General features: G+C 35.8%; 1 protein-coding gene across 1 annotated transcript in view; it reads left to right on the plus strand.

Moving 5' to 3' along the window:
* The window catches only part of TAF2 (TATA-box binding protein associated factor 2), a 62147-nt gene that overhangs the window by 19589 nt on the left and 18655 nt on the right, over positions 1-23903 (plus strand). The window contains exons 11-21 of the mRNA XM_064441761.1: positions 3807-3971; positions 5401-5555; positions 7946-8060; positions 8161-8270; positions 9057-9122; positions 11055-11307; positions 14354-14494; positions 15878-15988; positions 17654-17847; positions 18434-18573; positions 23005-23074. Of these exons, the coding sequence (XP_064297831.1) occupies positions 3807-3971; positions 5401-5555; positions 7946-8060; positions 8161-8270; positions 9057-9122; positions 11055-11307; positions 14354-14494; positions 15878-15988; positions 17654-17847; positions 18434-18573; positions 23005-23074 (1520 nt within the window). The remainder of the gene's footprint in view (positions 1-3806; positions 3972-5400; positions 5556-7945; positions 8061-8160; positions 8271-9056; positions 9123-11054; positions 11308-14353; positions 14495-15877; positions 15989-17653; positions 17848-18433; positions 18574-23004; positions 23075-23903) is intronic.

The raw sequence follows: 23903 nt of genomic DNA on the forward strand, positions 1-23903 counted from the left end.
ATAAAGTATATCTTGAGTATGTGTTATCGCTGTTGTTTTATTTTTCTTTCACTTTAAATCTTGGACGGAATTAAGTATAATGAATGTTTTTAATGCTGTTATGAAACTACTTTTTAGTAAGAGGATGGGAGAGAATATGGAGCCAGAATTTTGACCTGAGCTATTTCTGGAGTGGTTAGTAATCTTTAAACTTTTTACAATATCATCAGTTTTCTTTTACTTTAATTTTTTTCTTTCTACTCTTAGTTACCACCTTGCAATCTTATCCTGAGATTTCTTATCAGTTGGGGGAAAAAAAGTATTAGACCGGTCATCTGTGAAGTACCATTGGTAACTGTGAACTGACTGGGTTTGTATTTTTCCCAATAACTGTAGCTTCACTATTGCTAGCTTAGGAGCTTTCCCTTTATCTCTTTTGTGTTACTCCTGTACTACTCTCTGAGTAGTGCTAACCACTGGAGGTAGAAAAATATTACTAGAAGTAGATCAGTAAGTTGATTCAGGTTTCAATGACAACCTTTGCTGCTTTGCTGTTTTGGTTTTTTTTGTTGTTGTTGTTGTCTAAATTAATCGAGATACGACGCAGCCTCCCGAAGAGTTGCTCTTTGGAAATTCATGAGCAGCATGTGCAAAACTGGGAGGTTGAGCGCATGCAGGTAGAGTGGGAGAATATGTGAATTTCTGAAGTCTTTACTGCAGCAGAAGCTCCTGTATTATGAAAATACAACCTAAACTGTCTGCAGCAGTGGTTCTCTTGCTTTTTCTGAGTGTATGCAAATCCAGGTTTTGTTAATTTAAAATTAAAACTCTGGATTTAGAACTGAATGAAGGATAGAAATAACCTATTTAAAGGTTGAAGGGTGATCTTTTTTTGAGACACAAAAAAAGAAGTTTTCTGAAATCAGGAATAGGACATATTGGCTAGTTTTCCAGCCAGGTGAATCCTCAACAACTACTGTGTTATCTGGATGTTGACAGTCACAGGCGCAGCTTGTATATGTGTGTGCATGCCAAGCCATTACTCAGTTTTGCTTGCCTGCTCATGATGCATTTTGATTTAGTTCACTGTCCTGTTCTTCCAAGTAGTGAAGCAGACCAAGTACCTAGATGCTTTTGTTACATATACCTCTGAAAAGCAAGTTACAGCTAGCTGCAGTCATTTTAGGCATCCTGGTTGTGATGATGTCTTTTTTTTTTTTTTTTTTAAGGAAAAGTTGGGGTACTGAAATAGGTCTTGGCAGACTTTTTAACTGGCAGCATTACAATTTGGCAACGTACTCTCCTATACAGAGAGACTAAATTCAGATTAATAGGATCAGATGAAACTAGAGAAAAGGGCTCATTTTTAAAACAGGAAAATCACTAAAATAAAAGTGTCTTTATAACTGTTAATTTTATTAGTTTTATAAATTACAACTTGCTGTTTCTTGAAGATTGCAAAGTTCCCTTGTATGTAAGTTAAGTATATGTTCCTGACTGAAAAATGATTTGTACTTAGGGAGGTATTTTCATAACGATGTCTAGAACACTTCTCTCCAATATATTTTTTACATTTCTTTGTTCTGGTTGTTATGATATGGTTTCCTGCCAAGCTTATTTGTGTTACAGCAGTCCCAATTAACAATAATATGAAGAAAAAATTAGGTTAATTAATAATGTAATTTTTCAACTAAATTAGAAGTTGGATACGGAAAGAAATAATTGGGGGAGAAAAAACTTCTTTCAGACAGAAGAATTAATTTCTGTGCAAAACATAGGTGTCTCAGATTCTTTCTGTTTATATCTGGTGAAACAAACACTGCTCTCTAGGGCACTTATTTTAAAAGAAAAAAATCCGGGAGCTTGGGAAAATGAGAGAAAGGAAACTGCAGGTTAACTGTTCTATGGATGAGGCTTCAATAGAAAGCTTTGTGTGTTATGTTTTCATTTTGTGTTCTCCCCTCCCAGATTTTGGTTCTCTTTAGACTTTGATTATGTTGGTACCACCCTCTTGTAAAAGTTTAAAACATCAAGAAGTTTGTATAGATATATTTCAGATGGAAGAAGCATATTGACAGGTTTGTGTTGAATGACCAAAGGACTGTGTTGGAGAGCATGAGAATTACAATTTCCATAGAGGAGTTAGTTCAATTTGCACTTTGACAAAGGTTCTAGGTCTGTCTTGCTAAACTTTATTCTCATTTGGTGCCAATTCAATAAATATTTTAGAATTATAATGATTGAATGATATAATCGGAAGAAATGTATTAATATTGAATGAACTACAAAACATAAATGTCAAACACAAACTTGTCTCAGTTTTGATTTGCAGTTAAATAATGTAACCATACCAAAGTCAATTAGCCCTTAGTAAATTTAAGGCCAAGAATGTGGGTCCTGGCTTGGTTGTAATTTTCAAGAAAAGAATTTTACCAAAGTCAATCAACTGTATAATTTGAAGCTGGATAAATAGTTTTATACTGAGACCAAATTATTATATAATGTCTGAGCCACAACCTCAGTTTCCTCCTCGCATTTCAATTCTTTCATGGTTGCTAACCCTTCCCTACCTCACAACAGAGGAGTATCCAAAGTAACAGAACAATTTTGATGAGGAGCAGTTTAGCAATATCCTATCATCTAGAAACACCAAGTAATAACTTAAGTACCTTCTTATTCATATACTCAGTATAGCTAAGAAGGGGAGTACTTGTTTAAATTTAGAAATACTCTTTTTGTATCTGCTGTGGGTTCATTTTCTTAAGATGTTTGTTACTCAGTCATGGCAAACTCACATGTCCTGTGAAAAGAACTAAAAGAAAAAAACATAGCACAACAAAATAGAGTTGCCACAGACTTGGTTCATCAACAAAATAAAGCCAGGCTTCTAGTTATCTCCACTTCTCAAATAATTGCAAGGGGGCAAAAAGGTCTTATTTTTCTCAAGAATTACAGTATTGCAGCTACCTTTCCACTTTGAAACTGGGATATAGGTTAGAATGTTTGCGTTCTGGAATTTAAAACTTGGTGGAAAAAATTAATTTTAAAGGTCATCAAAATTAAGTCTTTTGGTGTTTTATTGCTGTACAGCCACAAAAGCTATGCAGAAATCAGTTCTGTTTTTTAAAAGGTTCAGGGCTTCACCATTTGTTTGTCTTCTGATATAGAATGAAGTTAAACCATTTAAAATATTTTGCTGATAGACATGAAGGGTATGTGTGAAGGAGCACCACAGATAGTTTGAGTTATGGAAACAGTGTGGCAGCTGTAATGTGATGCCGTGCCTAGCCTTCCTTGGCACGTTATCTGATTTAGAAGACATCAGTTTGCCAAAGTATTGAAAGCATGAAGTTGCTAACTAAAATTTAAAACAAGCAATTCCTTTGGCTCCTCACATGAAAGTCTGCTGTGACTTTTAAAACTCTTAATTTTCTTTAATTGCAACAATTATTAATTTATATATAAAATATTCACTATGTGTAGTCACTTTGAAATGGAAGTGGAGCAGCGGGAGTGAGGGGGAATGTCAATTTAAGACTGACTTCCAGACCCAGGTGCACTTGACTCCTTGCTTTGGTTGCTACTGCTACCACTCTCTTTACAGTGATACACGGTATCTATTACCTGCCATTATTCTCTATGCAGTACTTGCTGTTTGCCAGGTACGTACACCCGTGTCACCTTTCTGTACAAGTGTGCAGTCATTTTAAGCATGTCATAATTTATAACATTAAAGCAGTGGAAGACATACTAAATAATTGTTGGTGCAGCTGTAATCTTGGTTGCTAAGGTATATTTCAAGTTTCATCCCATAAAATGCAAAGTAGAGAGCTGGGGTTTTTATTTTCTTTTTCAGCCCTGCATCACACCTACATTTTTCTATCAAACACCCTCATACACTGTCCTGGGAATATTACACTATGTTCCAGTGTAAAGCACATCTTGTGATGAGACTGATTGAGAATAGGATTAGCATGGAGTTCATGTTACAGGTAGGTATTAAAATGATTATGTGCAATATAGACAACTTTTTGTCTTTAGTTGCATTTCTATTCAATAAATGCCATTTAAGAAAAAACAAAGCAGGTCATTGTAGGATTCCATTTCTATTTTCAGTTTTAGCAGGATAAAACAAACATAAATGTATGTCATTTGTGTTAGGATAAGGTTAGCTATTATTCTTACACATAGCTTGTAATACTTTTTATATATTGTGTATACTTTTTAATGTTAAGGTATTTCATTGCTTTGGGTTATTGTGATTATTTGTTAACACTTAGGACCTGTTTTACTGACCCTAACTGGTGTCACTGTAAGCTAACCTGATCACATTATAAGTAATGAAAGTAATGAGAATCCAGCTTCTGCTCTCTCCACTGTATAAAATTTTCAGTGCTACAGGGAGCATAAATCTTTTATATTAGAAGAAGCAGTTGAATAGAAGATTGTCAATTTATTCTGAAATGCTAAACTTTTGCAGAGTTGTCGTTTTTCTTCTTTACTAAATATGTTTTGTGACGTAAAAACAAACACCCAGTCAGAAACTGAGCGATAACTTCTCCTGTCAGCTTCAGGTTTTTGGATGTTTTTGTTTGGTTGGGTTTTTTGTTTGTTTTTTGAAGGATAACATGTACATGAGTGTGCTAGAGCTATTATAAGCAGTTGTCAGGTTGAAAATATCCTTGCATAAATTTTAATTATTCTTTGCAATTCTTAAAAAGAAATAGCGAAGTAGAGAACTTGATGAATCTTTTATTTCTAAAAGGCAGATATAGTCAGTGATCTGTTTTATTGTAGATAATTTTTGAAAACTGATGGTCTTTTAAAGGATTTTGTGTATGTATGTTACTCTGAGGAAGTTGGTTCTTTGAAAAGCTCATGTGGAAAGAATTGATTAAAAATGTACCACTTATCCTCAGCATTATAATTTGGTAAATAAAGGCCACACACCTGCTTGCAGTGACTAACCTCACAAATTACATGGTTTTGAAGTATAGAGGTGCTTAGAAGTAGAAAATGGATGCCAAAAAGTGTTTCTGTATTCCGCTTTGAATTCAACTCTGTTAAAAAGCTGCATGATAAGTTGTACCTGTAGCAGTGATGAGAAAAGAAGACATTTTTAGTTGAATTTTGTTACCATTGAATATTTCTCATGTTAAGAAGCTGGGGGTTCAGAGCTTTTATCAGGTTCATGGATGTTTTGCCTTAAGTAAAAATATATTTGTGTTTACAAAGCACATTTTCTGATATGGACAAGCAAATAATTTTCTGAAATATCTTTCTTTTGAAAGACTTTTTTTGAGGGCAGTTATCAGAGGATGATTTTATTGGCCTTTATTTGAAATTCATCTGCAACTAAACAGAAAAGCTTATTTTATATATTGAGTATTTAGTGAAAGTAATAACTTTTTATAATTTTAGGTTTTCAACAAGTTGTTGAGTCTGGCCAGTACTGCTTCGTCTCAGAAGTTCCAGTCACACATGTGGAGTCAGATGTTGGTTTCCACATCTGGGTTTTTGAAATCTATCTCAAATGTCTCTGGCAAAGACATCCAACCTTTAATAAAGCAGTGGGTGTATCCTTTTTATTCTTGGTCTGGATCGTTAATATGGAGAATGAATATGTTTTTTAATTGGCACTATTAAAGGAAAGTGAAGAAAGGTATGAAATATCTTTGCTTAAAAAAGTTAAGTACATTATTCTTTAAATTAGAAGTAGATGTGAGCCACAGGTTCACACTGCTTTCACAGTGATTTAGAGTATGCTAGCTTTTTGGGGTATTCTTTACTAGAAGGGATTTCATGATTTTAAGTTTTACTTTGAAAGAAGCACAAGAGCTTTGCTGGAATTTAAGGCCAAATTATACTAAAGGGATTCCAGAGGACACTGCCCATAGAAATATGCTGAAGTCTGACATGGAAAATGCTATAGTCTGGTGCATTTTAAGATGTGATTTCCAGTAAATCACCATGAAATAAGTAACCTAAAGTGCAGATTGATAGTTTAAAGTATACTAACGTTTAATAGTTTGGTAGCTTGTCTTAATACTAAAATTTCAGGTAAAATAAACCTCTGTATGTTGATTCTTCGAATTTCAGTGATATTAGTCAAGAAATTGGATTTCTTGTTTTGGATTGACATGGGCTTAAGTTTGAATTTGCTCCATTTAACAGGTTTAATTGGTTGTAGGGGAATAGACAGGGATCGGCGACCGGAAGATTACGGGATGTGACGGAAAGATAGACTCCTCCCCATAGGAGTGGCAGGAACAGGAAGCGCAAGAGCTATATAAGCGTGTGACAGCTAAATAAACGGACATTTTGTATCCATCATATTGATGTCTGTGCATCACTGTCCCCAGGGTGGGTAGAGCCCTGCGTCCCGGAGATATGCGGCCCAAGATAAGTTCTCCCGTAGAAGCGTACAGCTACAATTGGTGATTTTAATTAACATGACAGCAGACTAAAATCATACATGACTGCAGCAAAACTATACCACGCTGCTCTAACAGAAAACAAAAGTAGGTATTTATATTTAGATGTTATTTATTTGAGCTGATTTAATAATGTTCATGCATCTTAATATCTCACTAAAAACACAGTTTAGTTAATATTTATAGAGTAATATGAGAAGTTAGTGTTTTATCTGCATGAAAAGTATTCATAAAGTGTAAATACACATTATTCTAGTTTCTAAACTTAGCTGTGCCAAGCACTTGAGGAAGATAGGTGTTCTGTGTCTTAATCTTAACTACGTCTGTTCTGTAAGCAAGGAAGAATAGTAACTCTCAGATTTGGAGATTTTTTAGCTTCCCTGGTCTTTGGCCCCAAGGCTGATCCTGTTGACTGTGACTTGTGTGTATTCTTATGGTTGCAACCTCCCTACCATGCTTCAAACACTGTTGCACCTGTGATAGTAGATTTTCCACCTTGAAAGACCGCAGCAGGTCTTCGTATTGTTTGGGAGGATATCTTATTACTATTAACTAGCGCTATCTTATTCTATTAATGAGTTCTGTATTGATGCTTGGTTTAATCCTGGTGCTGAAGAAACCACTAAGAATGCCTTAAGCTGTACCTGATGACAAAGTCAGAAGTACTTTATGAAGGCAGCTACCATGAACAGAACCTGTCTGAGGTATTTAGCCATATGACCATATTTTGGGAGAAAAGTTAATAATTTGTGTATGATAAGAAGCCTCTTTGAGTCTGGCAGCTCCTCCCTTAAGTGTCAGGACATGAAAGAACAGGTTTTGCTTCCCTGCTTTTGTCTTATATTGTTGGAGACTTGCTGGGAGCATGCACTAGATGAAAATGCTTCATTCTAATGTTTCAGTTTTACTAGAAATGAAGTCATACAAATAATGAATGATGAAGTTATTCACAGGAACAGTTGACTTGAAATAGTTGTGTGGGATAAAAAAGCAGAGTGAGATCATAACTTTTATATCAGTCATTTTGTATACTTTCATGTACATGTGAACCCCTGTGTGAGTGCTCACAGTGACCCAGTTCGAAAATATGCAATAAAATAATTGAGTTAAATGTAGCTTGGGTAGAAAACAGAAGCTAATGTCTACGTTTTCCCAAGTTTTATTTAACTGAAATATATAGTAGACAAAATCAGATTGAAATTACTGAAGTCTTACTCAATTACTTTCTCTGAGAGCATGTCAAGGACATTGGATGTGGTGGGGTCTGATATAGGTTTTACTTACCGGATAATTTTCATTGTACTTCAGTTTTTCTCTGCAAGATACGTGATTGTACATTAAAGAACTGTTTAAAGAAAAAAAGTCTTTAAAAAGTTCATGAACAAGCATAAGTGTTTTCATTTCCTGATTTCTTGGGATAGGAAATTCTAGCAATAAAGAAGCATAAAGCAAGTGTAAGAGTGAAAGCATTGAGAATTATGTTTGTTTATAACTACTGCACTGTGCACTGGAATTCCTATACTGCTTATTAGGGATCAGAGCGGAGTGGTAAAATTTTATGGTAGCTTTGCATTCAATAGAAAACGGAATGTATTGGAATTGGAAATAAAACAGGACTACACATCTCCTGGGACTCAGAAATATGTGGTAAGGTCAATTTTCCACATTTTACATGCACCTACAAGTACAATATGTACATTAATAAGAATAATGTTAATATTAATAACAAAATCTTGTGAACTTGAAGGGTCCTCTTAAAGTGACTGTGCAAGAACTTGATGGATCATTCAACCATACACTGCAGATTGAAGAAAACAGTCTCAAACATGATATACCTTGCCATTCTAAAAGCAGAAGGTAAGAATTAAAGTACAATCTGCAAGTATTTTTAGTACTGATATGTGAAAACATAGTGCATTGATTATAAACATATGCTTTTTAAATGTTGTGTTTAACTTTTGTTAATCTTATTAAATAAAATTTACTTCTGATGTAAAGGGCGAAAATAGAATTTACCACTGTTTATGGACAGAAAGAAACCTTACATTTATATGCAGTTTTTAATTGTAAGTAAAGGTCTTAGATTTTATAAAACTTTTATAAAGAGCTTATTTATATAGAACAAGTTGGATGAAGACTCTAATTCATGAAATTATTCAAAATGCCTTTGAACGGGAAAGACAAATTAGAGGAAAGACAAATGTAGGCCAGAGGGGTTACCTCAAGTGAAGATCTATGAATGAAGCACTTGCATAGTTTTCCTTTTCTGTTAAGAGTGCCAGGGCTGTTCACTAAACTTAATGAGCAAGGAAAGTAACATACTTCCTCAGTAGATTCTCTGTTTCCTAATGCATTTTAATAACTACTTTGACCTCTGCTTCTGAAAGCTGTATGCTTATGTGTAATTGTGAAAATGGTGGGAGTCAAGTTTAGACCAATATAAGGTATTGGTGATTATTATTTGAACAAAACCAATGTGCAGCGTGACTTTGTGAATATCTTTTTGCTGGAGAGAGCATTGTTTTTTGGTGTGGTGAAGTACACAGAGTACTTTTGCAGGCTTAAGCTCCATTTATAAACATGTCTTTGCTAGTATAATAATTTTTTTAATACCTATTTTTTCCTACTTTCTCTATTTAATAGAAATAAGAAGAAAAAGATTCCACTGATGAATGGAGAAGAGGTGGACATGGACCTTTCTGCTATGGAGTAAGTTAGCTTGTTGGAGCTCCTCAGTGTGAGACAGAGCCGTCTTCCGCTTGTCTGAAGCATGCTATTTTGAAGCATTTGATAGTAATGTTGTACTTCATTATGAGACTGACAAATTTCAAGACTGTACCACATTTCTTTGCCTTCTTTGAGGCTTTTCTTCCGTAGCTCGGAAAATGCTGAAGTGTGAAATGTATGGGTTATCTACTATAATCAGTTTTTAAAAAAGTCTTAGGCATGATAAGATGATTGAATAAATTACTCCATTTTTTTCTTACCCATTTCTGATGATACATTTCAGGTGAGTTTATAGGTAAAATGTAAACAAGAATTTGCTTGAAACAGAGTAAGAGCGATTTTTGTTGGACCTCAATGAAGAGCATTTAACTAGCACTAAGATAGACAAATTCCTGAAATCTGTGGGTAATTCCAAAATAATCCTTTTACTGGCATTGATTTCAGTTGGAACTGTTTAGCTCTTTGGAATAAAATTATTGCTCAATATAAATACCTGCTTTACCCTCCTTGAGTTGGAGCCAGTAGTGCTCTCAGAAATACTGAAGGTGTTGGCACCTTGCGCTGGCTGAGGGGAGTAAATAATCTGCTCTTGAAAATTGATGGTGTCTCTTTGAAGAAGAATAGATCACTTGTCACCTTAAAAGTGTTAGAGATTCTCATAAATTCAACCTCATCTAAAATATGATGAGAAATAATTTTTATGGGATATTTTCATTGAGCAAGTAATTGTAATTTCTGTATGATAGTTGACATGTGAATAGTTTTATTTAAGTTGTATTTAAGAGCAATTAACATATATATTTATGTGGAGTTCTGATCAGTTATGTTCAGGTAGCTATTGCATTACACTGAGCTAAGACCATAATGATCTTAGAACTGCCTTTGAACACGTATATGATTTTATGCAAGTCACTTAGGCTTTGTTCAACTTGCTAACATTCTAATCTGCAGTGCTGTCATTCTTTTGTCCAGTTTGGACTCCTTTGCTCCAGGCATACATGATAATGTTCATTCTTTTCTAGTCTCTTAAATCCTGTGAATGCACTGTTCTTTTCACTATCCTTTCTTCTCTAGCTACTATCTTGACAGTAATTCTACATATCTGCAAACATAGAAATATACATTGTATTTATAATTACGGTCTTTTCATCATTCCAAACTCTCTCCTAATTAAATGTCTATATTTTGCTGTTATCAATTTTATGTGGAAAACTGAGTAAGAGACTTTATTATATAGGTTGTACTTGTTGCTCCCATAAATGACTTCTGTGGTCATGGTGCTGTGTGAATACTAAAGTATAAAATGCTTCTTTGGGTGGAATACAACTGAGTAATTTTGTCTGTGGGACTAAAACTTAAATCCTGACTATTGATACTTTCAGTTTTATTGTCATTTGGCTTGGCAGTTCTGTGCATTTGCACAGTTACCCTTGTCAGCTTTCAACATCATAGCATGCATATGTTTGTAAAGCACTTTCGTATCTATTGATCAAAAAAATATATTAAAAAACTGGGTGTTTACACCCAGATTTTCTTTGGATTTTTTTTTGTAGTCTTAAACTGTAGAAGGTGATAAAGTGCTGCTCACCTGTGAAAGTTATGATGTCTGAGGAAGTGGAATTAAATATATTTACCATGAACTCAGGTCTGTAGGATAAAAAATACTACAACACTGTATTCACTTTGACATATTAGAGGTTTGGACAGATTGCCCTGGGAGGCTATAGAATTGCCATACTAGAAGCAGGAGATTGGACCAGGTGACTTTCAAAAGTCCCCTCTAACTTAGATTCTTTTATAGTTCTTTGACTCTAAATACTTTAGAAATTTACAAGATGTTCTAACTCATAATAAGAGTTCTTTTTACAGTCTTGAAATGTTGTAAGCTATTAATGTTTTTCATGTCTGTCTTAGTGCTGATTCCCCTTTACTCTGGATAAGAATAGACCCTGATATGTCAGTATTGAGGAAAGTAGAGTTCGAACAGTCTGATTTCATGTGGCAGTATCAGCTTCGATACGAGAGAGATGTGGTTGCCCAGGAAGAAGCCATTCTGGCATTGGAAAAGTTCCCTACTCCAGCGTCAAGGCTTGCACTGACTGATATACTAGAACAAGAGCAATGTTTCTACCGAGTGAGAATGATGGCCTGCTTCTGCCTTGCAAAGGTGAGGTTGTGTGGATGGGAGGAAGGGAAGAAATTCACTAGACGATGTAAACGTTTGAAAATGGGTCAAAACTCATCACAATTCTTAAACTGGCTTGATATTTAGCCTCATGAGAGAGTTTGCCAAGTATTCTTAACATGACTGATTTGAAAGGAAAGCTGTATTATTTTAGTCTGTAAATGGAGACTGCAGAAGGCTTTCATAATTGTCAAAATAGAGATGTCAGACATGAAAACCACAAGGGATTTTTCCAGATTTCATTAAGTGGCAGAAATAAAAGACTTTTGTTTAATCTTTTTTCAGAGCCAAAACGTATTTTTTTTATTTTACTGGGAAGTTCCTTGGCCTGTCTGTTGAGAACTCTGAAGTGTTGAAATTCATCTGTACATCTAATGTGAATCCAGATTGCTGCTCCATACTGTTTCAGGTTGAATAGGGGCACAAAATAAACATCATGTTGGTCTGCAATTAAATAATAAAAACCCAAAGAATTGCCTTGAAAAGGGAAGATCATCTTTGTTCGGACACAAAATTAGCATTAAGAATGAAAATTAGAGAACCCTGTTAAACAACTGTGTGGAAACAGAAGAATAAGAATTTCTGAAAACGCATGTTATTGACATATTTTTATGGATATAAAGGCATACTTATTGGCAATTTGTAGAGTTCAGATTATTGGCATATAGCTTGCCTTCTGCAGTGTACCTGTTCAGAATAATTCAGTACCTGTACAGAAATAAATTCTTTGGATGTATTTTGAAAATGAAAATCCAAGAAATGTTTGTGGCAAAGTATTTTAATATTATGAAACACTGATGTAATACTGCCAGCGTACGTGCTAGTATTGGTACTGCCAGTATCTGACACAGTATATGCACGTTTCATTATGAATTCACTTGGAATATTCCAAGTGTATATTCCACAGGTAAATATTAAAAGAGCAGTTACAATGTTTATATGCAATAGTTTTTTCTGTCTTTACTTTGAATTCTCAGGCAATTGGGCTGCAGATAATCATAACCAGTTTTGATCAGTTGTAATTGTGTGAAAAATCTTGGGTCTACAGGTAAGGTTGTTGACTCACAGAAAAATGATTATAAAGCTAAGCAAGAAGTATGGCTGTGACATTGAATCAAGGTGAAGGAGAATGGCAGGACAGAGTTGTAGATAGGTTTATGTAAGTTACCTAGAAGGAAAGTGTAATATATTCTATCACTAGTTCCAAAATCAGGGAGTTAGTAAGAATCACTTCCTGTTGTCATTAACTCAGTTTAATTTTCACAGCTTGTAAATATTCAGGATTTGTATTCTTTATTGAAAAAAAGCCAAGTCCCTCATGTTTATTAAGGGGAGGGTTCCTTTTGTTAATTTGCAACTTCTAACTGGATCACTGTGACTACTGAAAAACGTTCTTGGTATACTCTAGCTGATACAGAGAAATGATAGGTGGTAATGCAATTATAAAACTGAATTAACTTCACTTTCTAAATGTACAGTATACTTCGTTGTAAAACAGCACTTCAGTCTCTCAAGCATAAAGTATCCAGGTAATATTAAATCCTCATTGATAAAGAAGTTAATGGGGGTGGTGTGGGGGGTGTGTGTGTGTGCGCGCACATGCACACGCTTTGCTGAGTAGTTCATGACAAATATCCCTATGGAGAAAGGAGAAAACAATGTCACAGTATTAATTCCCCGGAGTATGCAGGCTATTTTCTTCCTTCAGATCCATTGCTGTGTTGCTGATGTGCTATAAGGTTTAAAAAAGCAACACCATCACCACCAAAAACTCCCTACCCCATCAAACGTTGAGGAGTTTTCATAGCTGTGCATGACAGTTACATCTTAGGCCAGTTTATTATGCTATACTGAATTGAAGGATGCAGAAACAGAGTACCTGCTGTCTTTTTAAGTAGAAATAATGCAAGACAGGCTACTTGCATTATGGTGTGGGGAATGTGCAAACACACTTAATTCAGAGTGTACAGCGTATCAGTAGAATAAATAGAAAGCTTGTATTCTGTCAGTATTTACAGAGAAATTCAGAGCACGTTAAACTGAAAAAGTGATGACATAACTGCTGTTGATTTCATCTGAAAATACTGTTACTCATCTATAGATTTTGCAAAATGAAATGCTTAAGTAGAGGTTAAAAATATTTAAAAATTGACACCCCAGTATTACTGGAATAGTGAATATCTTGTAAATATAGCAACCTTTAGTATTTGTGGGGTTGGGTTTTCTTTTATACTGTTAAATAAATTGCACTTTTGTGGTTTTAAGTTCATCATCACAGTTTCTAAGCAGTCTGTGGGATTAGGCTTTCTTTGCAGGAGCAGTTGTTATGTAGCTTACAGAAAAAGCTATACCTGCATCTTTTAGTTGAAGACTTCAGTTATTGCGAAGGGAACACCTAGTCTGACTGCAGTATTTTCTCTATTTGACTTTCCTTTGAAGCCTGACTTAGCTGGAAAATATTTTTCAGTAATAAAAAACCCATCTTACATAAGAGCAGTGGTGAAATGGATTGGTACCCATCTTCAGATAGCCTTTTGCTTTTCTTTTGCTTATTGCATATGTCATAGCCTTTGAAAGAAGCTAAATAATTTAGAAGTAAATCATCAAATTAATTTCCTTCTGTGTGAAACTAGGTTTTTCCTTAGTTTGTGGTAGGTCTGTAACAATGGAAGCTCTGGCTACACTGTAGGGTGTGCTGGCCCCATTTGTTTGCGCGCACACACACGTAGCAGTCTGTCGTCAGGCTTAATCCGTCATCAGGCATAGGTATTCTTGTCTGCAGGCTTTCATTGCTCCATATAGCAAATGTATGAAACCGAAGATGTTAGGAAGGCACAAAAGCAGTTTTTTGGCCGTGAAAACGTAGCTAATATAAGATAATACATTGATGAAAATATGTATCTATTTGAAGGTTAGTATGTTCTTGGCAATTATCCTCTTTGATTATGGGAAATGTGTATTTTTCTACAGCCAAACTAAACTTGCAGTGGTGATGTAATGCAGTTTGCCTTCCCCCCTGATTATACAGATTGCAAATTCCATGGTCAGTACGTGGACAGGACCACCAGCCATGAAGTCACTCTTTACCCGAATGTTTTGTTGTAAGACTTGCCCAAACATTGTGAAGACCAACAACTTCATGAACTTTCAGAGCTACTTTCTGCAAAAGGTAAGTTGTTGTTTTGTTTTGTTTTGTTTTTTTTCCCCCACTGAATGTTTTAAAAGAAATTGCAAAATACAAAGGTATTCCTACGGTTGACAACTACAGAAACATGGATAGCACAGTCCAGCTTTACCCCCTCATAAAAATCCCCAAATAACTAGTTCGTTCTTATGTGGCTTCTGTTTGTTCCATCTCAGTGAAAAATTGGTTAACAAAATTTTAGCAACAAATTTAACAAATTTTAGTAGTTGAAGTTAAATTAGCAGTTTCTTCAAAAGGATAGAGTACATGTAATAATTATTTGTAAATATTTGCAAGCTCATTCTTAAATAGAATTTATTGCACAGTAACAAAACTACTTATTTTATCATTTAGTTGAATTCAGTAGCTGTCTTTATTCATTAATGGCAATGACATCATACTGCAAATAAAATCTCATAAATCTTATCTTTAATTGGTGGGCTTTTAGTTCAAGGCACTGTGTAATCCTTCTTGCCCTCTCCTTTCTATTAGTTGCCAACATCATGTATTGCTGCCGCTTATTTTGAAGTTAATGCAGGTTTTTTTTCACTGGTACCTAGAGTTGCTAGTTGTACAGTGAATAATAAAATGGATGACAGTTATTTTCTCTCAAGGTTCACTTTATAATTATTGGATGACTGAGTTCTTATTTCACAGGTTTCATATTCCTGATTATGAAGAACTCAAATTTTGTTTTCTTATTCTGACCAAACCTGCTTCATCCTTGTCCCCACCAGTCTTTTTCTTGAACCTTTTTGCTCTTTTTGTCATTGTTCATCCTTTCCCACTAAATTTTACACTTTTCTCCCTTTAAATCGCATGTCCCAAGTTTATACATCTAGAGTAAGATTCCTAAATGTATGTGAGTGGAGCCTAAGAGAGCTGCTTAGCTCATTCTAAAATAAATACCTATTCAGGCTAATACCTGTCTGGCTAATAATTTTTTAGGCTTCACTGACTGTATTGGATCTATACCTCTCAATGGTAGTGGAAGATTAGACATCGTGTTCACATGAAAACAGCCAAATTCAGTGTCTGTCTCAGAATTAAATTAGTTCCATCATCATTTTCTGTGTTTTATTATTTTTGTTACCTTTATGATAGTACCTTGACTTGAGTCTCTTCTTGTGTATAGTTTTTTTCAAATGCCTGCACTATGACTAACCATTGAGCAATACCTACATAGTTTATTTGATCTGAAAATTATAAAGCATGTGGTATGACTTTCAAAAAGCATTTAAATACAACTTTTCAGAGATTGCTACTATAAAATTGTTAACTGCTCATTTTCAGGATGTAGCACATTTCAGGGTATAACTATCATTTCACTGATGTAAGAATGACTTTAGTATTAATTCTATTACACAGACTATGCCTGTTGCCATGGCCCTTCTGAGAGATGTTCATAACCTCTGTCCTAAGGAGGTTTTAATGTTTATTTTGGATTTGATCAAGTATAACGATAACAGAAAGAACAAGGTAAGAAATGTATTTATTTTAAACTCTCAGTTTTTTGTTGAAAAAAGTCCTAGTTAATATACTGCATGATGTTTTATGCCACTAACGGTAGATATCTGGCTAGGAGAGTTGATGAAAAGGTGATACACTAAACTGAACAGTAAATGTTACGGAATGTTCTGTAGCTGACATTTCTATAGCAGAATTTCTTGGATGTTTTAAAGCTCTTTGTGCTTCTTGACTTACTAAGGACCTGCCCGCCTTCATTTGCACGCACATTTTTCATGCTTTACTCTTTTTCGTTCAAAAGATCCATGTGTTCTGAGAAAATGTGCATGAGGCTAACATGTAGCACGCGAAGCTAAGCACTGGTTTGTTGTGATTTTTTTCACCTTGAGAAGAGCGTTTGAAAGAATAAGCAAAGGAAATAAGTTGGCTTTTTTTAATTATATACAGGACTCTGGCATTGTAGGTTCTGAATGTCAGCTCTAGCTCACAGAACTCAGTTGTCTTCATGTAGTTAAGTAACAGCTGAAACCCAGGTTAATATTGTTCCATCAAGAAATTGAAGAATCTGAGTTGCAGGTGTTGTCATCTAAAGTTCCTTCCCACACAGACCACCTCTGAAGGAAGATTAGATGACCTTTAAGATCCTGAGATGATACAAGATTCCATTTCCTCAGCTACAGAGGAATCTACAACTGCTAGGAGCCTAGCATAATCTTCCCAATTAAGTACCCAAAGTTAAGTGGAACGAATCTGAAGCTTCTTAAGCCTCACTTTCTTATGTGTAGAAACACATAAGAAACAAAACACTTGCTGCAAGATTACTAAGAGGATGATAGAGAGTGGAGAGGTAGAGTGTTAGATGTGTGAATGCAAGCACCAGTAGCCACAGAATGTGGTGAGTTGTGCTAACATCTCCCCACCACCAAAGGGGAGACCCTGCCTCACTCTTCCACATGTCCCTTCCACACATGTGTTTGACATCTTCTACCAGATCTGACAGATACTGGGTTTGTTTAGATAAAATTAACTAGTATTCAAATCCAGTACATTTTCTGCTTTTTAAGTTTATTTTTTATACTTTTTGCTGCTTACTAAATTAACATGAGCAACAAATGCAACAACCAGCACAACAGAGTGGGTGAAACTCTGAGCCCATGTAAAAGGAGTGAATGAAGAAGCAAGATTTTCCTCACTAAGCAGCAGTGAGCCCATTAGTTCACCTCAGAAGCTTGTGAAGTTGCTCTCTAGATAAACTGTCTGATTTTCTGAGGTGCTAAGCACCCATTAACCTCGGTAACCTTGGTACTGAATATAGAAACAGACAGGTGGTTTTAGACATAATAGCTTGTATTTTCCATATCTGGAAAATTTTCAATGCCTTATTTTTTCATTTTTATAAAACAATGTATTGCTATTAATATGCTTATATTACTATTAATATAATCTTACTACAGAGTGAAGAGAAATGACTGATAGCATGTCTGCTTGCTCAGTCATTCTCAAATCCATTTTCAGAACAAATTCATTCCTGTTTTGCTTTCTCATGCAGTTTCTCACATGGTTTTTGTTTTAAGATCTTGGTCTGTAACAGTGCTTCAGCATTTCTTTTGTTTCTCATAGCTTTTAAAGAATTTATACTGTTATATTTGCTTGTGTTTAAATGCTGTTTTTATCTAGTTTTCAGACAACTACTATCGTGCTGAGCTGATTGATGCCCTAGCCAACTCTGTAACTCCTGCAGTCAGTGTGAACAATGAAGTTCGAACATTGGATAACTTAAATCCTGATGTTCGACTTATTCTTGAGGAAATTACCCGTTTCCTAAACATGGAGAAGCTTCTTCCCAGTTACAGGCATACCATTACCGTCAGGTGTGGTTTAGTAATTGCTGTACACATGGAGAGAGCAGACACATTAATGCTACTTTTTTGGGTTTTATGTATCCGTCGGTAGTTAGTATTTGAGATTTTAGCTTGCGTATCTTAATCTTAAATGTTAAATTTCTTCCAGTTTTCAAAAGCTGATAGTGCAGGTTTGTCTTGATTGCTTTATTTTTCAACATTAATTTTTATCAATGTAGACTTTTAATAGCCGGCATAAGTTGGTTGTGCTTGTGCCTCTTTAAGAAGAGCATTTACAAAAGTTTTGCAAAAGGTAGCCTTGTAACAATATCTGTAGAGTACACAACGTAATCTGAGCTGTGTTTTCTCTGTAAGTTAGTACAGTTCTACTGAAACCAAACAATGGATTTGACACGGTGGGGAATTTTGTGTGTGTTTCTGTGTAAGTCAGAGTTAATGACAGCTATGTGTTAATGCTGTGAAAGTAGTTGTAACATGTTAATTTGGATATAATTCTAGAAAAATTGCAGTACTTGATTTTGAAAAAACTAATTTTATTCTTCTTGGCTGCCATTCCAGAAACCTAATGTAAATTTCCTCTTTCTACCACATCTAGCTGTTTAAAAGCTATTCGAGTGCTTCAGAAGAATGGTCATGTGCCAAGTGATCCTGCTCTCTTCAAGTCATATGCAGAATATGGGCACTTCATAGATGTCCGAATAGCAGCATTGGAGGCTGTTGTTGATTACACAAAAGGTACGTTTTCAAGTATTTTGACACCTTGTAACACTTTTGATATGGTAGAGAAGTGTAATACTTCTTACCTCATGAATATTAGGTTGAAATACTGTACAGAAGAACTTGTGTGATGGCAGATATATCGATAAGAAGCTGAGATTGGTATTGATGCTTTCTCCTAGAGAATGCAAGTTTATGAAAGTGTGGGAGCATTGTTTCTCACTGTCTTGCAAACTGAATTAGATCCCTAAGTTTTGAAATAATGAGTAGACAGCACAATGAATAGTGGTAAGGGGTTTTGGTAATTTCTTTTCACGCTTCATCTTCAACGACTTTGATTCACTTGAGTTCAGCCGTAATTGCTAGTCAAAGTTGTTGGGTTTGCTTTATCTTCTTGCTAATCTCTTTATTTTGCTTTTTGCATGCATCTTATGGTTATAAATTTTGGAAACTTAGATTATTTTAATGGTTATTGGTTGATTCTGCTTTGCTATTGCTTATACATAGCTTATGTTTGTGAGATGTTTCCATTCTTTTAATATTGTCTTTATCTTCATTGGCTGTTGCAGGTCCTTATAAAGGCCATTTGAAGTTGAAATTCAATCCTGACAGATTATCTAGAGGCAGCTAGAGATGATGGTTTTATAAAATGAATTTAGTATTACATTGACCTGTTCATTTATTTGGGTTAGTCTTTCTTGGTTCTGCAAATTTGTGACAGTTCTTGTGTTTGAAGGGTTGTCCCTATCAAAGTCCCAAATCCTTCAGTTCTTCCTCTGTGAGCAGACTGGTGACTCTAGACTGCTAATTATTCTCCCTCAAATGTTGTATTTTCATTTTCAGGGTAATGGGGAGTTTTCTTCGGGTTTTTTGTGGGTTTTTTTGCATTAATAATTGTTTTCTCTTTTTTATATGAGCTTGATTAATTTAATCTTACTGCTGTCATTCTGTCCGAACACTTCTCAAACTAGATAGGCAATGGGAGGTTCTAAGGCAATTAGAGTCTTTGAGTGAATGCATCTGGTGGATCCGGAAGCTCAGTGTGCTAACTTGACTTCTTCAGCTGCCCATATAGAAGTTTGCAGCGCTTGTCTTGCAAAGCCCTAAACCTGGCTTTGGAAGGAGAATGATTGGCTGTCTATTGCCAAGAGGTCTGATTCTCGTTGTTCCCGGTTACCTGGTTTCCAGTTCATACTGGATGTAAACCAACAGCTATCAAATGCCTGTTACTTGTGCCAGAGCTGGCTTTTAACAGTTCTTGTAAAGGAAGCTGAGAGAGTTTGTAATTTCCATAAAAAGGAAAGTCTGTATTTTCTGGGGCAGTGTGGAACTCCCATGTTTTTCTATCAGATCTCAGGGTAGGTATAGCACTGTCTTTTTTTTAAGTTACTTTAAAAGAAATAATTTCTCCATGGAACTGAGTAAGTTGTTTTCCTTGCTGTTAATAGTCAGACTTTTTTTGATACACAGTAACTCTGTAAAATGCCCAAGGCAGCATATAAGGACTTGGCCAATTGATCTAGACTGGCCTGAAGTGAACAGAGTTTATTAACTTTTAAAAGTTATTTCTGATAGTTATATGACTATTAGTAGTATACATATACAACAAAGCAGTTTCATATTTATAAGAGGTAACAACAAACCGTTCTAAGTAAATATCCATGATTATCTAATCTCAAGTTTAGGGTCTCAGAGATGCTCTGCTGTAATGGGGAACTGATACAGCATCTTTTGTAAAATGAAAAAAATCTCAAGAGGATTTTTCCTTCAGAAAGCAATCACTTGTTTTTGTGTCTGCCAGAAGTATGAAAATCTACACATCTTTCTTTTCCCACAGCCTTCTCCTAGACAAACTGGCAAGATACAGACAGGATGGGTGGTCTGTGGGATGGGTAGGAAATTGGATCATGGGCTGCACTCAGAGGATGGTGGTCAGTAGTTTTTCTCAGGCTGGCAGCCTGTCACAAGTAGGGTCCCGCAGGGACCATCTTCATATATTATCTGGACAGCAGCACTTAAAGAAGCTTCACCAGCGTTGCTGGTGACACTAAACTGGGTGGTGAGATGGACGTGTCAGAAGGGACAAACATCTTACAGGGATAACCAGACGGGCTGGAAGAGTGGGCTAGCAAAAACTGTGTAAAAGTCAACAAAGACAAATGCAAAGTCCTGCACCTGGAGGGACAAAACGAAAGAGCCCAGTACACACTAGGGTCTGTGTAGCTGGGGAGCAGCATTGCTGAAAGGGTCCTAGTGGACAACAAGCTGACCATGAGTCAGCAGCAGTGCTGCTGCAGTAACAAAAACCAATTGGTTCCTGGGCTGCATCTGCAGGGGCATTCCTAGCAGAGATAGAGATGCAGTTATCCCACTGATATCCCACTGATATCCTGCTCTACTCAGCACTTGTCAAGCCACACCTGGAGCACTGTGTCCAATTCTGGCCCCCACAATTCAAGAAAGATGTGGACAGACTGGAGAGGGCCGAAAGGAGCGCCACAAAGATCATCAGAGGGCTGGAGAACCTGTCCCCTGAGGGAAGACTGAAGGAGTTAGGTCTTCTCTCCCTGGAGGAGAGAAGGCTTAGAGGGGCCTCATTGCGATACTCCAGTACTTAAAGGGCAGCTACAAAAAAGATGGAGGCTCTCCACAAGGTTGCCACACGGAGAGGATAAGGGAACAAGTTGCACCAGGAGAGATCTCATCTTGATATAAGAAAGAAATTTTTTACAGTGAGAACCATCAATCAGTGGAACAACCTCCCCAGGGATGTGGTGGAGTCCCCGTCGCTGAAGGTTTTCAAGATGCAGTTGGACAGTGTGCTAGATAATCTCATCTCTGCTGCCTTTTCCATGAAAGGTTGGACGAGATGATCTTCTGAGGTCCCTTCCAAACTGGGCTGTTGTATGATTCTGTGGTTCTTCTGGCTAAGAAATTTGTTCTACCCAAGGTTAGGCTTAATTTGTCATTGCTCCCCAAAATGTTTCATAGTCGCTATATAAATTTCAAGAGCAGGTTAAATGCATTAGTAGCAAAGCTTTGGAAGTCTCACAGGCCTAGTTTACACTATAAGGCAAATAGCAGTGAAATTTTACTTATTTCAAGGACAAATAAGTTTAAAAAGCAAAAAAAGACTATTATTTTTTCTAACCACAGAAGTATGGTGTTTCTTGGTTCTATTATCCAGTACTATCAGCCTAAAGGATTAATCTTCTAGACTTATTTTCTAATCAAAAACCATTTTAAAATCACTTTTATTAGCAGTCAAAGTAATTGCAGCTTGCTTATGGTTGTGACTTAATGTTAGCCATGTTGTGAGTCTTTGCTGCGTACAACATTATTACAGTAATACAATATTACTTCCATGCAAAACAACTTTTGTATGCAGTGTTCTAGTTGCTTTGTATCCTAAGCAAGGTAGCTGCCAGGAAAAGCAGCTGTGCATGGAGTTGAGCACAGGCAGTCACTAATCCTTTAAAAGTATGTCCTAGGCATAGCTTTCCAAAGATTCCTCTGATTTTTTAAGACAAATCTGAGATTGCAGTTCTGGTCTGTATGGAAACAAATTTGCTCTGGCATGATCCAGAACTGTGCAAGTTTGCAATTTTTGGAGCTGTCTATACAGGAATGATTAATACACCCCAAATTCTGAAGTAAAGAAAAGCCTAAGCAAGCTCTTTATTGTTGTGAGGAAATGAGAATGCTGCTGTAAAATCTTACAATTACGCACCTGAGAAAAGAGTACATAAAAATATTTTTTTGTGTAACCGGTGATGATGATATCCTGTGCTGTTTCCTATTTTGCAATGTTACTCTGACCATTAAAGGAATTTTGTATTGTAATTTAAATTTTAGTCTAACAGGGTGATTTTGTTTCCCGCAATGTCAGGCATCAATTTTAGATCTAGAAGCATGTGCTGATAAGTTTCAAAATACATTTTAATTGCAGAGTATACTGATTTAAAAATCTGAGAGGAGTATGCTTGCAGTTTTGTATAAGCCCTGTAGTCTTCCTCTTTCTATCCTGATAATAGTCTTTCACACAGTCCTGTGTATAAGAGTTATATATTCTCTATTCCCTATAGAAAATATTACACTTCTGATTGTTGAAAGGATATTTGAATGCATTCATTTTAAGAAGCGCATAATATCAAGATGACCATTTACTCTGTGATCTTCCCAATCAACACTCATGAGTGACAGTTACCTGCTAATAATCAATCGGCGGGTATTGAAAAACTGAGGCATGAATGAGTTTCGTGCACGTTTCTATTTCAGTGTAAAATAAACCACCATTTACTTTGAATTTGCACTATAATTATAATTCCTCTTTAGTTACAGTGATTCAAGCTCGTTGTGTGCTAATTCAGGATCTTGTGATTATCTTGATCAAAATCCTTCCAGTTTATGTATATTTGTAGGCATTTTATTTTATTTTTTTCTTTGCAGTTGACAGGAGCTATGAAGAACTACAGTGGCTGCTCACTATGGTTCAGAGTGATCCTGTACCCTACATAAGGTTAGCGCATTAATAAAGAGCCAGTAAATTCTGGAATCGCTAGAATAGATCAAATACTTAACTGCTTAATACTTCTTCACAAATCTGTTTTTTCTTATTGTTATTTTATATAAATTGAAATGCGATTTGATGTTTTAGCAGTTCACATATCAAAAAAATATTCTTATTATCCATTATAATATTTTTGTCTTTTGTTTTATGCCTGTGGTGGAAGTCTGAAGGTAGAGGTCGTTTCCTGATCATAAGTAAAGTATATTTTGCATATGGCAAAAAGACTTTGTGATATTTGGTAAAGACAAAGGTTGAGATATGGTGCACACAATGTTTTGCCAGCAAGGAGTGTAAAGCAATTGTTAGACTGTAGATGGGGTGAAAGGATAACAAGTATCGCCTGTTGCAACTTCGTTTTCACCAATGAGTGATTGGATACTTTAGCACATTCATTGTAAATCCTTGAACACAGAGGTTCGTAATCATTGTTTTTCCCCAACACATTCTTCTTATGGCCACCATTAATATACTGAGTTTTGAAGATTAATAATATTACTTTTATTCTCTGTAGGTGATTTCTTACAAAAATCATAGCGCAAGGTCGTTCTCTATTGTATTTCTATCCTTCTTGCTAATGAAAGCAGATACAGTTAGACTCACTAGAGGAGGTTTAGCCTCAGTCTAGGAAGGCTATTTCATTTGATTTATATCTTTTTAAAGAGGTGTTTAAGTTTTGAATTGAGTGCTATATGTAAACCTCTTAAAGAAAAGGGGGGGAAAAAGAAGTATCTGTAAGAGTTTTCTTGTCCCAAATGTGTAAGGCAGCAAGGGGAAAGCT

The sequence above is a fragment of the Phalacrocorax carbo genome, chromosome 2, assembly GCF_963921805.1.
Source record: "Phalacrocorax carbo chromosome 2, bPhaCar2.1, whole genome shotgun sequence".
Lineage (NCBI taxonomy): Eukaryota > Metazoa > Chordata > Aves > Suliformes > Phalacrocoracidae > Phalacrocorax > Phalacrocorax carbo.